The sequence below is a fragment of the Dermacentor variabilis genome, chromosome 6, assembly GCF_050947875.1.
Source record: "Dermacentor variabilis isolate Ectoservices chromosome 6, ASM5094787v1, whole genome shotgun sequence".
Classification (NCBI taxonomy): Eukaryota; Metazoa; Arthropoda; class Arachnida; order Ixodida; family Ixodidae; genus Dermacentor; species Dermacentor variabilis.
Window position 1 is genome coordinate 186802648 of NC_134573.1, and position 17347 is coordinate 186819994.

Sequence of the window (17347 nt, forward strand, 5' to 3'; positions counted from 1 at the left end):
CTGGACTAATTTCTCTTCCATTATCGTCGAGGTTGCCACTGGTACTGTATAAATCTCTATAGAAATCCTCAGCCACTTGAACTATCTCATCCATATTAGTAATGATATTGCCGGCTTTGTCTCTAAACGCATACATCTGATTCTTGCCAATTCCTAGTTTCTTCTTCACTGTTTTTAGGCTTCCTCCGTTCCTGAGAGCATGTTCAATTCTATCCATATTATACTTCCTTATGTCAGCTGTCTTACGCTTGTTGATTAACTTCGAAAGTTCTGCCAGTTCTATTCTAGCTGTAGGGTTAGATGCTTTCATACATTGGAGTTTCTTGATCAGATCTTTCGTCTCCTGCGATAGTTTGCTGGTATCCTGCCTAACGGAGTTACCACCGACTTCCATTGCACACTCCTTAATGATGCCCACAAGATTGTCGTTCATTGCTTCAACACTAAGGTCCTCTTCCGGAGTTAGAGCCGAATACCTGTTCTGTAGCTTGATCTGGAATTCCTCTATTTTCCCTCTTACCGCTAACTCATTAATCGGCTTCTTATGTACCAGTTTCTTCCGTTCCCTCCTCAAGTCTAGGCTAATTCGAGTTCTTACCATCCTGTGGTCACTGCAGCGCACCTTGCCGAGCACGTCCACATCTTGTATGATGCCAGGGTTAGCGCAGAGTATGAAGTCTATTTCATTTCTAGTCTCGCCGTTTGAGCTCCTCCAGGTCCACTTTCGGCTATCCCGCATGCGGAAGAAGGTATTCATTATCCTCATATTATTCTGTTCCGCAAACTCTACTAATAACTCTCCCCTGCTATTCCTAGTGCCTATGCCATATTCCCCCACTGCCTTGTCTACAGCCTGCTTCTTGCCTACCTTGGCATTAAAGTCGCCCATTAGTATACTGTATTTAGTTTTCACTCTACCCATCGCCGATTCCACGTCTTCATAGAAGCTTTCGACTTCCTGGTCATCATGACTGGATGTAGGGGCGTAGGCCTGTACAATCTTCATTTTGTACCTCTTATTAAGTTTCACAACAAGACCTGCCACCCTCTCGTTAATGCTATAGAATTCCTGTATATTACCAGCTATATTCTTATTAATCAGGAATCCGACTCCTAGTTCTCTTCTTTCCGCTAAGCCCCGGTAGCACAGGACGTGCCCGCTTTTTAGCACTGTATAGGCTTTTTTTGGCCTCCTAACTTCACTGAGCCCTATTATATCCCATTTACTGCCCTCTAATTCCTTCAATAGCACTGCTAGACTCGCCTCACTAGATAACGTTCTAGCGTTAAACGCCGCCGTGGTCAGTTGCTTCGCAGCTGCTGGGGACTGAGGGCCGGGGTTTGATTGTTGTGTTCACAGGAGGTTGTGGCCAAGTACTGCACCAGGGTGGCCAATCCTGCTCTGGTGAGGGAGTGCGTTGCCGGTTCTGGTCACCGGGATCAGGCCACACTCCAGGCCTGTTTGTGCAATTTTATCAACACGCGGATTTTTTTTTTTAATCCGGTGGAAAATTGCCGGCACCGGGATTCGAACCATGGACCTCTTGCACGCGAGGCGGGTGTTCTACCTCTATGCGCGCACACACACACAACCACACAAAAGACAAGGAAATGCAGTCCAAAACATCGCTAAAGGATTGACACCTTGAAGGGTACCAATCTGACATCTGAAGAATTCTTTTTATACCTCATCAGTGACTGTTGTCCTTCTTGTTACACTCTACCTGACTGCCCAAGTGTTCATTGAACTTAATATGTTATCTAAAACACTGAGCACATGAAGAAAACTGAACTAAAAAGATTAGGTACTAGCGCATGCGAATAAGTTGGCCTTGTAAATTAACAGTGTGAAGTAGACAGGCTTAGAAGGGCGTGAAAAACACAGGGAGAAAATGTGATAGGGCAAGCTGTGGGATGCCAGGATAGAAATTCCATGACCATTCCGACCTTTAAAGTCAACAAGCTTCCCTTTAACAGTTTATCATCTCTAGAAGCAACAAACAGACATAAAGGAATACCAATACAGCTATATGCACTGTGCCACTGCGGATGACAAGGTGTACACCTAAAGGGAGAGGAGTGTAGCCCAAGGAGAAATCATTTTCTTAGTAGTTTTTTTGTTAGCACATTTAGACCCAAATCCAGGGGTGCAACTTTTATACAGGAATATACAATCACACGCTTCTAAGAACTATGCATTAGGAAGTAATTAAGCCTGAATAATTCATAGCACTGTCCAGGTAACAGCACCTTGTGAAACAATGTGTCCTTACCTTGACGGCAGTTCTCTTTCATGAGCCGACACCTATCCTTTATAGATGCTGCACTCCGACCCAGTGCGTTTCCAATAACTCTCCAGTCATTTCCATGGGCTGCTCGTAGCCTGCAGAGAAGGAGACCTTTATGCAGATGCAAAGCTCACTGTGACTTTCAAGTGAACTCCCAGAGACCAAGAATGAAGGCTTAAAGTTTCAGCTAGTAAGCGGTGCATTCTGTGTAAAGGCCTCCATCACTATTTTGAGAGATGCTATGTTAAAATGTTAGGTCAGCTTTGCCACTGCCACATTAAGATATGGCCTCAGCACTGCCATGTATTCACAAGATTGGTGTTCACAAAATAGGTGTTCACAAGATAACTGTTCAAAAGATAGGTATTCACAAGATTAAAAAAAAATTTTGGCCTTCTAAAAAGAAAGAATATTAACTTGTTCGAACCAGAAATGTTCACTTGTTCGAATGCTGTCAGTCATGTAGCAATCTTGCAAGCAAGATTGCCTAAGTGTGCATTGCTCTAAATTCTAACTAAAGATTATTCCATATGTTTGTATGCAGTCATTCATGTCAGCAGTATCACACTAGCATAAATCAACACCAGCACAACTTGTTCTTTTCTCTGCAATTACTACCCTGAAAATGTGCCTTGAACTAAGTGTTCTGTATGAGTTACTTAAAGGAACATTAAAGGCAAATAGTAAGTCAAACTAAAGTGATAGACTAGTGCTGAAGAATCTGTAAGGCGTCAATATTATTGGGATCAGTGCCCTAATAATCGAGAAATTGAGGTAAATGCAGGACACGATTAGGGACTTCCCTGGGACATTCAAGTACTTGACCGATGACGAAGGCACTGCTCCTTTAAATTTTGTCACTAGTACTCAACCACTCGTTATAAAAATATAATTGGATTGCATTATAACATAAAAGAAAATGTCAGTTGTCCAGTTCTATATAAACTTTAGAAAAAAGAACTCATTGGCATTACACTTGACAACAATGCAGGCGGACGAAAGGTTTTGTTTTTGCTTGACTCTGCACCACCTATGCTTTTGTGTTTCAGTAGTTTCGTTATAGCGTAGTGCGACGGTGGTTTTGCTGCCTTGCAAAACTCGCACAAACTGCAAGTAGCAGAGTATTCCACTTCCATGCGATGTCGCGGAATGCTCAAATGGTCTGTGCCACTTGACCAAAAGCAGCTGCAGTAGAGAATCCACCACTCTTTCTTGGCTCGGTTTGTCCATGGCTGCACATTTGTGTTTTGTGGAAAAAACCATACCACCGTCTATCTGGCGATGTTTTACTCACCAACGGCAGCAAAGGGCGATGATGGCATATGCAAGGTCACCACTCCCCATTGGGTGATGGGATATTTGAATTGCGATAAAGGTGTTTGGACCCTTTAGATGCAATTTTGTTATAAACGAAGTCATTACTTGGCACGAAACAAGTGTTGCAAGGCTTCTGAAATGGTATTTAAACAGTCCACATCGACTTAGTATTTGCCTTTATTGCCTTTAGATATTTTTGCAACCCACCAGATTTGACCTTCAAGAGTTTAAGCTATGAAAGAAAACCCAACCCTATCATCTTTACAATGGTCTGTCAGTGGACTTCCCCGCATACATGGCATGAAAAATGGTGCAAAACTAGGCAAATCAGTAGCAAAGCCCAGTTGACTAAATTTATCCCTTAGGCAGCACCGCTTATGGTTGTAAGGAGCAGCTAAGAAGAGGAAATGTATGTTATACAAGTGTTTGTGTGTGTAAATTACTTTCTTCAAAGCCCTTGACAGTGACTCAGTCTTCAATAAATGAAACACAGCTCATTCAATCTCCTTCACTTCATGCCATGCTATGCTGTTGCATTCAGACAAGCACTTCAATTAGGAATAGTTTTTGAGGAAAAGGATACGAGTGCATGTGGCACTTGTAGATTTTTACCAGTGCATGATGCATGTGCACTTCAATACTGTATAGAATTCACTGAAGAGTTTGAGCTGGAGTTACCATATTTAATTCGCTGAAGACTTCACATAACATCAGGTTGTGTTACAACCATGGTGATGTATTTTTACAGTTTTGGAGCTTGAAAAAGTCTGTACCATGTTACATTTGATCTTATAATGTCTGTGCAAATAGAGCATTCTTTTTTTGGTGCATGGATTAAACTGCAGATGAGAGTCAGACAATACTGACACATTGACCTGACCGTGCACAATCTAGTAGTAGATAAGATCTGCAAGAATAAACTGCAAACAGTTTATTGAGAAAACTTGGCAATATTAAGGCCATTGGGTAAGAGTGTACACGGTGCCTCAGCTTGCTGTTCGAAGTAGCCAGAAACAGGAGATAGCCTACGTACACCTTGAGCTGGTCCAGTTCTTCAGAGCTGTATTTGCCAATGTGATTCTTGTTGTCGTACATGCGGATGACACGACGGTACACAGAGAACAGGGGTCGATTCAAGCCTTTGGCCACAGTGCGGTAGAAGTCTTTGCGCTCCTCCTTGGTCATCGAGAAGATCACCGTGGCTGGGTTGCTGATTTCACGCTCCTACACACATGGTTCTTTTGCTTAATGTTTATTTGTGCTGCTCAGTTCCCCATGACCAATGGTCATATCATGCCCGTATCTCATGCACCCGTTATTAAACGCAGCATCATATCATACATTTGATAACTTGATACCAACCAACTTGATAACCAGCGTCTTTATTAATAACACTATATGTTTATTGCATTTATTTACAATTATGCAGCTGCAGCAAATCGCTTTTGGAATTTCATTCCCTAGCAAAATGTGTATTAAAGATGCTAATTTATGTTTTCGTTGTGACTTCCAAGAGCTTAAGTATGCAACATTCCAGAACTGCTGGAAACAGTTACTGTAGGCAGTCAAACACAGTTAAGCCATATGAGAGCAGTCCTTTTCTTTTCTCTCAGTGGCTTTTGCTACATGATGTGTTTCTGCAAGAACTGGCTGATCTATTAACAAATTGGTTGATTTATCAATTGAACCAACAAACTTGGTGAGAAGTGCTATACCTAAGGTCTTTGGCAATCAGAAAACTTGTTTTCAACTACCTCCAATGTTTATATGTATACATGTGCATATATAAGCCAGTCAGACTGCTAGTGCTCAAAGTCAGCTTATTAACATTTCAAATTTACTTCAGTATCGGACAATTCGATGTGGCCTGTTCAAATCAACAATCTGAGCAAGCCAAGTACTATTACTGCAGGGCAGTGAAACCTGGTTATAATAAACTTGTGTACAATGAATTATGACCTATATCAGATTGCCACAAATCTATGGGCCTTAGACTCACATTACATAACAACATTGATGCACCGACCAGGCTAGGCAACAACATAGCTAAGGGCACCTCCCCGATCTTATGCTTACACACAGAATCCAACACATCACATGGCACAACTCCCAAGTTAACCTCGGTAGCGACCATTACATTATTACTTGATCATCAAACTACAATTCCAACACAAACCTTTTGCACCCAAACTCCTAAGCCTTACCAATTGGGACAATTTTCGAGAAGCCCGCCAGATATCCGCTCCCACAAACATTCAAGACATCTCAGAATGGGTTCAGCAACTACACTAAGACGCCCAGACGCACAATACTACTCTGCCCCCCAAAACCCCTCTCACTACGGTTGATTCCATGCTTCTACACATGTGGGAAGCCAAATAGTCTCTTCTCAAATGGTGGAAGAGGCGACGGCACAACCAAAGACTAAGACTCAGAATTTTCAAATTAGACCTCCAGATCCAGGAGCACGCCACAGAACTGGCCTGCCAGCAGTGAGGCCAGGTATGTGACAGCATGCATGATAACCTCGATAACAAGCACACATGGCAACTCTTGCGACAGTTATTAGACTCTAACGTATTGCGCATACACCACAACCACAGCATAAACAAACTGCGACATGCACACATAAACAATCTCAACGGACTCTTCAACGACCTCCGCCATAAACATCTGCCTCCCGCTCAGCAGTATGACATGCCAAAGTACACTGACGAACTCAACGGGCTACTAAGCGCCGCTATCACGGAAGCAGAGCTTTGCCATGCCCTCGCCACCCTGCGCACAATGTCAGCACCAGGCCCTGACCTTATTGACAACAAAATACTCCGCAATCTAGACGACAACTCCGTCACAGCCATCATGGCGTACTTCAATCACTGCTTTGACACTGGCACCCTCCCTAGTTCGTGGAAAAATGCCAGGATCATTTTTATCTTAAAGCCAAACAAACCAGTGAACACTTCTAATCTCAGGCCTATATCACTAACTTCTTGTCTAGGTAAAACACTCGCACATTAAAACTGACTCAGTAAATACATGAAAGACAACAATTTTTATCCATCAGAAATGGCAGGTTTTCGAAAATCTCTCTCATGCCAAGATATCATGCTTTGAATGAAGCATGAGATCATTACACCCAATAACAGTCTAGATAAGCAAGCAATTCTCAGTCTGGACCTTTACGGAGCCTTCAATAACATTTCACATTCTGCCATCCCCCGGGAGCTTAATCTCATTGGGGTTGGGGGAAAGACATATGACTACATACGTACCTTCTTAGCCAACCGTACCGCAACCATACACATAGGCACAGAGCAATCCCCTTGATACGCTTTAGGTAGCTACGGCACGCCCCAAGGCTCAGTGCTCTCTCCTTTTCTTTTTAATCTTTCTATGATTCCGATGGCGTGAGCATTGCGATCTATTCCTGATCTCAAGTTTTTGCTCTGCGCCGACGACATCACTCTTTGGACGACTGGCGGCTCCGATGGAGAGATTCAATACACTTTACAGGCGGCAGCAGACGCCGTCGTGGCTCATGCTGGGGCTATGAATCTCACATGCTCCCTTCAAAAATCCGAGCTTCTACTTCTGCCATCTCACCGGGGGATCAAAAAACATGTCTAGTATACAGGTCATTCTGAACAACATCCCTGTTACTAGAGTGGACAGGCTCCGGGTGCTCAGTTTACACATACAAAGCAACCGGCTCAACACATATGCCCTGCATACACTCTGCACCACAGCTGATCACACCCTGCACCTTCTAGGGCGAGTCTCCAATAAACATGGCAGACTAAAGGAGGCCAAACTTTTCCGCTTGATCCAGGCCTTCGTTACCAATAAGATTACACTCACAACACCATATCTACATTTTCTTAAATCAGAATCAGATAAGGTCGACACTCTTTTACGCAAAATATATAAGTTCGCTCTGGGGGGTCCCCATACGTACCTCCACTGAAAGGCTAATGCTTAATGGCACCTTCAACACACTTACTGAACTTGCAGAAGCCCACCTCACATCCCAGTATAGCAGACTTTTTAACACCGCAACAGGTCGACACATTCTACAAACTCTTTCTATCACTCAGGCACCCATCATCAGGACTAAATACATCATTCCACATCGCATACACGAGAACCTCTGCCTCCCCCCACTTCCTAAAAATATGCACCCTGTGCATCACAAACAGCGCAGGAGGCAGCGAGCAAAAGCACTCCAAAAACAATTCTCCACCTCAAAAGACGTGCTCTATGTTGATGCCACCGAATATGGGAACAGAAATCATTATGCAATATCAGTCATTAAATCTCCCGGCCAGGTCGCTGCTGCCGCCTCCATTCCTGGCTCTTCCTCGGAGGAGGTGGAGGAGGCGGCCATAGTCCTTGCCCCCACAATCCCAAATTCATCAGTTACCGCTAGCGACTCCAAAGCAGCCATACATAACTTTGGAGCAGGCAGCGTTTCTAAGCCAGCCCTTTCCCTCCTTTTGGCCCATTCTTTCCATCAAACTGTGGCATTAATTGGGACTCATGCGGGCTTTGCCAAAAACGAGGCGGCTCATGGCAGTGCTTGAAGATTTACAGTCCGGGTTCAGGCATCACATGTGTATGACCTCGCCACGGAGCAGGCGCCGTTTACAGCACGGGATCGGCTTATTACCTACAACGACATCTGCACACACTACCGACCAGACCGTTTAACCTTTCTGCCACTCATGGGCAAATTGCCGTGCAGGTGTGAAGTTCCTACCCCTACCCCCCATCCCGTTGCCCTCTTCCCTTTAATGAGGGATAAATAAAGTTTTTCATCATACATCATCATCACAGGTCTAAGCTTCAAGATGTCACTTTTCATAAACAGCGTAGCAGATAAGACCATGCATAAGTTCAACAGATAAGACTAGTTGCATGACTAAGGAATGTTTTTATAGGTTCACTTCATGTACTCTAACATCCCTTCTGTACTTGGTTGCCAATAACGTGTTTTCTGAACAAGTCTGGTGAGTGCAGCAAACTGGGTTTGTGCTTCCATTCTCTTGACTCAAGCCAACGTACCAGGCAGAGTCATACACATAACAGTCACGTTGATAAATGAGAGCGTGGGAAGTCGCCCATAATGCACACATGCATAGTTGTTGAGACGTCTCAATCATCATAATCTAAGCATGTTGCTGCATACTTGGAGAGGTGGTGGTGCTTTGTTGTACCCTAGGCTTCCATCTTTTCTTTTTATTGTGACAGCAATTATAAGGACCACTCCAAGCATATTTCTGCCATAGGCGTTGCTGTGAGGTTCTGTATAATGTCCAAGGGCAAAAAATATCATTGCTGCATGCCATGTGCTGTATGTGCAAGTGAAAGCGAGTGATGGTTAGCAGGAGATCGCGGTTCAATATTGCACACCTAAGGGAGCAAAGCGGGGATGAAGCGCGCCATCTTTTGTTGCATGCAGGGCCTCATGGGGAGGTAGGGAGAGGCGCGCGTTTTACTCCGGGCTACCCGTACAGCCGTGTGTGCCGGCTTGGGCCGCTGCATCTTGAAAGCCATCTTGAAAGCCATCTTGAAAGCCATATTGAATCCACCATGCGCTGTGTTTCCGCAGCTTGGTGCATGTTGATGCGAGAGGCAGCACAAAGGTCAATTCGCTTGCTGCTGCTGCCAAGCTTGATCACTCCAGCGTTTTGACGAGTTCCCACAGTGATAGAGTGATATGTGTTCATGTTTGCTAGTGCGTGCGTGACACCATGCTTCTTAGTTTAGTTAGTATGCCTGTGTCTAGAAGTTTATATGGCCGGTAAAACTACGATCCTCACTTCGTATAGCTGTCCACTAATTTTCTATTGCAATTGATGCTTCGCCTTTTAGGTGAAACTGCAACTTTTTTTTTTCATTATGAAACCAAGGCTTAATTTACTATAGTCGAGCGGTTGTCGGCCCTTTCACAGACTGAGGGGTGGGGGGTGGGCCCCCGCACACCTTCTAGGTTCTGGAGCCCCTGGCGACATATCTAGGCAAGATTTCAACACAGCAACTTTCTGCGCATAACCACCACATGACATGACATACTGAAAAAATTGGCATGTCCTACCTCACAGTACTTCTGTATATTACTTTGCAGAATTTCTGTCTCTTCCTTGGAGAACATGCCCTGTTTCCAAGAGTGGCCTGAAAGATTCAGTAGTATGGAATGAGTAGTCTACATGACAAAATTCTGTTCTGTGAGCTAAAGGTATGTGTTTCTTACCTTTGATATGGAAATTAGTCTTGTCCTCCTTTGTAGTGAACCAATTCTGGTTGACATCGGTCGAAGAAGATGTAGTGGTAGGGTGGGACAAAGTCTGTAACCAAGATTACCAAGGCTCACCACCCGTCGTATTCACAAAAAAATTGCCGGCATTAAAGAGAAGGCTCTAAGCTTTATCTTGGGGCCAACTGATTTTTCCATGCAAATACTATGCACATGTGAAAAGCAGAAAAACTTGCATTATACAACTGCTGTACCTACTTGAATAAACTTTGTTTCATTTAAGAAACAGAGAGCCAAGTTCTGCTGATTGTTGGAAACAAGATTTAGATTGAGAACCAAAAATATTTTATAGCGAATCCATAAATTTAAATAAAATTAAGCACAAAGTTAACGACTGTAATTCTGCACCAAAAGCAGTTCACTACGACTGTATTTGTTAAGTCATCTCAAGCAGAAAGGTATGATGTTAGTCCACAGCAGAACTTGTAAAAACAAAGTTACAATTTCACATGGGCTGTAAACCATGTAAAATATTAAATGGTTTACAAAAGTTCTGAAAATGCCTCACTCACAAATTAGCAGTATATTTACTTTTATGTACCCAAGATGCCGCAATACATGCATTTTACAGAACAGTAATATGCACTGTTTTTATTGCTGAGTTACAGAGTTGTAAACTTGATGCTTCATTTTAATAAATTTTTCTGATTCACAACAATTTTTCGTTAAAAAATTGATGGCCTAAATAAAAGGTCTGCTCCCAATGACCAGTATATCTGCACTTTTTCTTTTAAACACAACATCAACAACATTGATTCAGTGGATGCTAAACAAAATGAATTCTCTGTTCCTATGTAAAAGTACCAATAGGGGTTAATTCTCAAGATAAATTTTGCTCCTGTCCCTTTGTGATGCTATGTACAGATTTGTACACATTCTACGAATGTAATCATTATAGCATATTTGTTCAGAACTAGGTATTTTTGCTCAATTTACCCACATTGGCAATCATCCTACTGCTTTGGCAATCTGCACATATTCAGTGCCATCTGACGAGAGGAGCAACAGTTATGCCCCAAAACAAACAGCATGGTCACACCTGTGGTGGCGTCAGCAGGTAAGCGTGAATAAAAAAAAAATTTCTGCTCTTCTTATTACCCTGCGGTGTTCATAATTCGTCAAATTTTTGAGACCGTACATATGACAAAGTATATTGCCTTGCTCCTAAGAGCACTCTGGTAGCAGCATAATTAATGCATGGTCACAAATGTGTACAAAGCATGATAATAAACGTGAAGTGACCCCCCCTCCCGCTGGTCCTCGTGCAATAACTGACCGCATGCACTGGTTCTTTCTTTTTTTCCTCCTCAGAGTCCTGTGCGCACCCTGTGCAACATGCTATAAAAAAAAGTCTCATGATGTGACTACAAATTCATACTAAATGACACTGATAGAGGACTTTACTTCTGGTAACCTATGAGATTTAGGTAAGTGACGAAGATGCAGTTGGCCAAGAAAGACTCGATTCCCAGCATTCTGCCTGCAAAGCTGAAAAAAAGCTGCCAGAATCATTACTAAAAAAAAAAGACCTGACAATGTTCAGATGAAGTTCCAATAGAGAAGGAAACAATATTTTCCTCCGCCTAAGCCAGAGTTCTCACTGACAGCAAAATGAATTCTGTATTCCATACAACTACTTTGAAAGGTAAGTGCCCGACTCTGTTTTTGAGTACATCGCAGGGCAAACCGTCACAGCATCGAGACATTTCTAAATGTCAGAACATCTCAAGAAATAGGAAGGCTCTTTATTGTATATCAAGGATTATTCAGATGGACAGAGGACAAAGCTTCTAGACTTGATGCATATCCAACTACGGATTGCGGAGGCACTCATTACATCTGTGCCAAGCACAAGTAACCGTGAAAAATGATCACATGAAATTCAAGACCTGCCACCTGAACTTCGATAAGATAAGATGCATTCAGCAGCTCAACATAGATGCCCAGTATAATGCTGTTGAGCACTGTCATAAAGCTCAGGGAGCAAGTAGATTCGTCCAGATGGAATTGTGAAAGATGCAAGGGCTGGTCTAAAACACTTTGCATGAAGTGCCATGTGCTACTGTGTCTCACCAAAAAAGTGGAGCTGCTTTTTCCCACTTCACAACTAAAATACCTATACCGGTTTCATGAGCATTAAGATGCCTTGTGCAATATTGTGTACACACAATGAAAAAAGAAACATTCTTTTGTCTTAACAATCTCATTATTTGCTTCCGTAAAAAAAATGTAGAGCTAATTTCAGGAAGTGAGAAACGGAAACACGCTGCATGTTTCATGTGCTAGCTTGTACTGGTGGGCTAATCAAGGCTTGTGAAGTATAGCAGAGTCCCTCCCAGTTAGTTTTTTCAATGGACAGCAGGAGCAGGATGTAGTGCCTTAAAAAATGAATTTCAGAGATATGTTGTTAGAATCACAAGGACTAATAACCAGGAAACAGTGACATCAAAGGATGTCTTAAAATCCTCTACAAAATCTGAGGCAGTGTTAACTTAGGCCTCGACAAATGGAGCATTTAGCCCTCTCCTTTTCTGGCCTCTGTAGTGTGCTACTGAGGGCATGTTCACAAAAACTTAAAAGTTAACCCTAATCACAGCTCACTCTGCCATGGCTGACAGGTGACATGGTGCAGGTCAGTGTGATTGTTTTCTAAATAAAGTCGCACCAAGTAGCTCATGCTTACCTCATTAAAGTTGATCAGTGGAACACCTGGCTCCAACGGCAGGATGCTGTTGTCACCTGAAAGCAAGAGTCCAGCAATAGAGATTGCGAATGCAAGATGATAATAGGAACAGACTGAATATGTATAATATAGCCAAATCAACACAGCATAATTATCAAGCACACAAAGCATGCACATAGGTGAAGAGTTTAGGAGACAGCGAAAGAATTCATGTTATGAATGTAGAACCGAGTTCAAAGTATTCACTATAAAGGGCTTTCCCCGAGATATGCTTAGGTTACTCGCACAGATCTTTGCAAAAATGTTTGTTCGAAAATACAACAAATAATGTGGACTATGCATTATTAAAAAAAATATTTTACACAATGTTGAAATCATGCAAATTTCATCCTGCATCTGTTCATTAAAATAATAAAACCTTCAAACTTTAAATTTAAGTTTCATCTTACTCAAGAATTTTGCACTAGTATCACGAACAAAGAGATGCAAGACTGCACAATCAGGAATCTACAGAACTCTACATGTATGTGACTGTTACCTACAGCAACTTATTTATTAGATAAGCATTGCAAACAAGAACCCGATACAGTAAACTGAGGCCAGCGCAACATTTCACGCACTAACCTGGACAACCACACAGTAATTGAAGCTCTTCAAAGCTAGAAATGCCAAAACAAAAGAAGAAGGACAGTAACTCCTACAAGAAAAATTGAATTTTCGCTGCTTACACATAGCATGATCCCAACCCAACAGTCCAACTTTTATCTACAGAAGACAGAGAAAAGTGCTGAACACATTACATGTTCTGTGCTTGCTATATGGCAAGACGCACAGCACTGTGCAGAAATAATTATATTTTCATAGTCCACTGCAAATAGTGTGCACATTTCAATACATACAGTTAGATGGCTTTATAACGAAGTGCTTGGTATCTCCAAAATCCTTCATTATGCAGGTCACTTTGTTGTAAAGATTGCCCACTGTACTGTTCGCGATAAAGCGGGCTATGTACGTTGAGCGAAACAAAATATGCATTTGACGTCAATTCAAAAGGTACTTGTAAAAGAAGTTGCTAATTTTCATGTGCACACTTCGTACAATGAATTTTGTAACTGCAGCCACTTGCGACAGTGGTTGACAATTTTCAACTTTTCGTCAAAGCAGAACTGTCAGCCCCTTGATTTTCCTGTGCTGCCTACACTCATCGCGAACATTCTGTAACGTTGCAACAAATGCTGCTTCAAATGCACAGAAGGATCGATAGAAAAAGGCTACAACCCATTTGTGCCCAGCACAGCCAATCAGCATGCAAATGCACAGACACGCAGAATGCACAGTCTTGCTCAATATGAAAAGAAAGGAAGTGCTGGTATGCGCTCTTGAGCTGAAGCTTACTTCATTTTATCGGCTTTTGACTGTATCAGTGCAAAACTTCCTGCTAGCTCCACAGGTTTCATCATTGTGCTTGTGCTCATTTTTCAATGAGTTCGTCAGTTCTACTTTCCATTGCTAAAGCTTACAGCTCACTATAGCTTGCTTACTTCACAGTGCCATCTTCTAGCAAGAGTGCAAAGACTGTTGTGCCTAGTTTTGTGCTAGCTTTGCTGGCAAGACAGGCTAGTGCTGGTCGTCAAAGCACCTGCCTACTCAACCTGCCAAGCACTTTCCTTCTTTTTTACAGCAAAGCTATATACCTCTACTGTCCAAGAAAATTTTAGTGTCGTAAGCAAAAGAACTCCCTACACGTGGGCTGATCCGGAAGATAGTGCAATGCCGGGCCGACCTGCGGTGGAGTTGAAGCAGGCATTAAGCACTTCCCCTACGTGGGTCAATCCCAAAGATAGTGCAATGCCGGGCCGACCCGCGGCAGAGGTGCAGTTCGCCATTAAGGGGCCCACATACACAGCTTCGCTGGTCATCCTTCTTCACAGAGTAAAAAGGCACTGAGATTTTTTTTCCCCTTTCTTATCATTTTTGCGATATTACAGAGGGTGTCTAGAGCTGCCATGTGTACTTTTAAGTCCAAATCTCCCTGCACAGTCTTTGTTGTGTCATCAGCTGATGCTTCCTATCACCACAGCTCACTGGTGGCTGTGGCACCATGTACACTTGTTGTATAAAGAAACAACCCAGCTATTGTTGATGCCTAAATTCTTTTGCACTACAAGTAAACACGGTGCAGTGGCAGCCGACTACCATTTTAGGAACTTCCAATAGCACTATGCCAGGGACTTGTAACCCAACAATCTCTTTTTATTATTAATATTTTAGATGTAGAAAAGCATCACTATGGCAGACTTTTCATCCCCTCTATCATTTTTTTCCTAGGATTTGCTTGTAAATACTAGAATTATGAAAGGAGTTTTTCACAATGCACTGTGTATCAGCTAGGGATTTTAGTTTAGATCTATGTTCACTGTTTCACAGCACATTTCTCATACATTTCTATAGATGGATACCTGAGTGTACTACATTTTGGCGGTCTCACCTGTGCTCTTGGGACAAAGGAATGACAACACAGCAGTGCAGACAATCACAAGGGCATTGCACCTTTATACATTAACGTTTAATTCAGTCAAAACCTCAGCAGTCATGGAAGCATTACGGAATCAGGGTGTAGATGAGCTGTATATAAAAATACTGAAAGATATCTATAGCGGCTCCACAGCCACCATAGTCCTCCATAAAGAAAGCAACAAAATCCCAATAAAGAAAGGCGTCAGGCAGGGAGATACGATCTCTCCAATGCTATTCACAGCATGTTGACAGGAGGTATTCAGAGACCTGGATTGGGAAGAATTGGGCATAAGAGTTAATGGAGAATACCTTAGTAACTTGCGATTCGCTGATGATATTGCTTTGCTTAGTAACTCAGTGGATCAATTGCAATGCATGCTTACTGACCTGGAGAGGCAAAGCAGAAGAGTGGGTCTAAAAATTAATCTGCAGAAAACTTAAGTGATGTTTAACAGTCTCGGAAGAGAACAGCAGTTTAGGATAGGCAGCGAGGCACTGGAAGTGGTAACGGAATACATCTACTTAGGACAGGTAGTGACCGCGGATCCGGATCATGAGACTGAAATAAACAGAATCATGAACAGCAGGTTGCCATTATCCCTCAAGAGAAAAGAGTATAACAGCTGTGTCTTACCAATACTCACATACGAGGAAGAAACCTGGAGGCTTACGAAAAGGGTTCTACTTAAATTGAGGGTGACACAACGAGCTATGGAAAGAAGAATGATGGGTGTAACATTAAGGGATAAGAAAAGAGCATATTGGGTGAGGGAACAAACGCGAGTTAATGACATCTTAGTTGAAATCAAGAAAAAGAAATGGGGCATGGGCAGGACATGTAATGAGGAGGGAAGATAACCGATGGTCATTAAGGGTCACGGACTGGATTCCAAGGGAAGGGAAGCGTAGCAGCGGGTGGCAGAAAGTTAGGTGGACGGATGAGATTAAGAAGTTTGCAGGGACAACATGGCCACAATTAGTACATGACCGAGGTAGTTGGAGACGTATGGGAGAGGCCTTTGCCCTGCAGTGGGCGTAACCAGGATGATGATGATGATGATGGTGATGATGATACATTAACGCCTGCTAGCCGACTCACAACAAACAGAACATGCCAATGGGTGCACGACAAATCTATGAAGACCGACTCACCGCGACCAGATAGCGAGCGAATATATTCGCCCCATGATGGACACCGACACCTGGTCGCTCGCATGTACGGTCTCGCGAACGGTGGTGCATTTGAACGATACTGTTCATCCATTCCGGTGTAGGCTTCACAAGACGGTTTCACAGAAGCATGGACCGGTGCATGTGCAGAACGTCCGCGCCACCTGCCGACCTCAAGCCAAAGAGAAAGGGCCTACTCCCTGTCACGCCCAACCAACCCCGCCGTTAGGTGGTGCTAGCAGTGCCACACTCACGCCATCTCTTGTAATGCACTGCAACCAGACTGACCGCTGCCGGAACTAAGCTACGCGGAGAAGCCGGATTACAGGGGACACAAGAGTTGTGGGGAAAACAACATATCAGGGGACACGTGAGAATCGCGCATCCCCACAACATATAGCCCTCAGTGCATGTTCGATGAACATCAAGTGGCAGCTATGACTTACAAGCTCAATGGTGATTACACCCAACACTGCATGTTTGTATTTTCTTGCCACAGCGACAGCCTCACTTCATGTAATTCTCAAGTCACCAAGATTGCACACAAAGGAAGGAAGAGCAAAAAGTCCCAAAACATTTTCTGGCCTACGTAAGGTTGAGGCCCATTTCCACCACTAAAGAGATAGATACCCTATAGGACTCCTGACAATAAGCCTGAAGGCAGGATTGTTGATAGCCTGCCTTTAACAAATCATGCAGCTGTCTGAGAACTCCCTCACCCGGTCCTAAAGGAAGAGCTGTCCTATCCAGGTTATGTGGCGATAGAATTCACACCTCTCAAGTATCGACCGACTCTGGTTTCCTATAGGCAAGGCCGGCTTAGGTACCTCACATCTGTCCTTATCTCGAGAACATGGGGTGGCTGTAAGGCAATTAGAGTCCAACACCTCCCAAATCTGGTCGGGAAGGAAATTCTACATAAGGAGTAATAAATACAAGCTATGCTGACCAAAGAATTTAACAACCCTTGTGTGCTTTGGATGAGCTCAGCTCGTCAATGCGATCCTTGTTAATTTTGCTTTGAACAAGCTCAGCTTGTCAACGGCAATACCATTT

The 17347-nt window shown here is 43.1% G+C and overlaps 1 protein-coding gene across 3 annotated transcripts in view; it reads right to left on the reverse strand.

The window, feature by feature from the left end:
* The window catches only part of LOC142585958 (cyclin-D-binding Myb-like transcription factor 1), a 117094-nt gene that overhangs the window by 57432 nt on the left and 42315 nt on the right, over nt 1-17347 (reverse strand). For all 3 annotated transcript variants that reach the window (XM_075697090.1, XM_075697091.1, XM_075697089.1), the window contains exons 4-8: nt 12605-12660; nt 9859-9952; nt 9703-9779; nt 4639-4829; nt 2274-2383 (exon numbers count right to left, since the gene is read on the reverse strand). In XM_075697090.1, coding sequence (XP_075553205.1) covers nt 2274-2383; nt 4639-4829; nt 9703-9779; nt 9859-9952; nt 12605-12660 — 528 coding nt within the window. The remainder of the gene's footprint in view (nt 1-2273; nt 2384-4638; nt 4830-9702; nt 9780-9858; nt 9953-12604; nt 12661-17347) is intronic.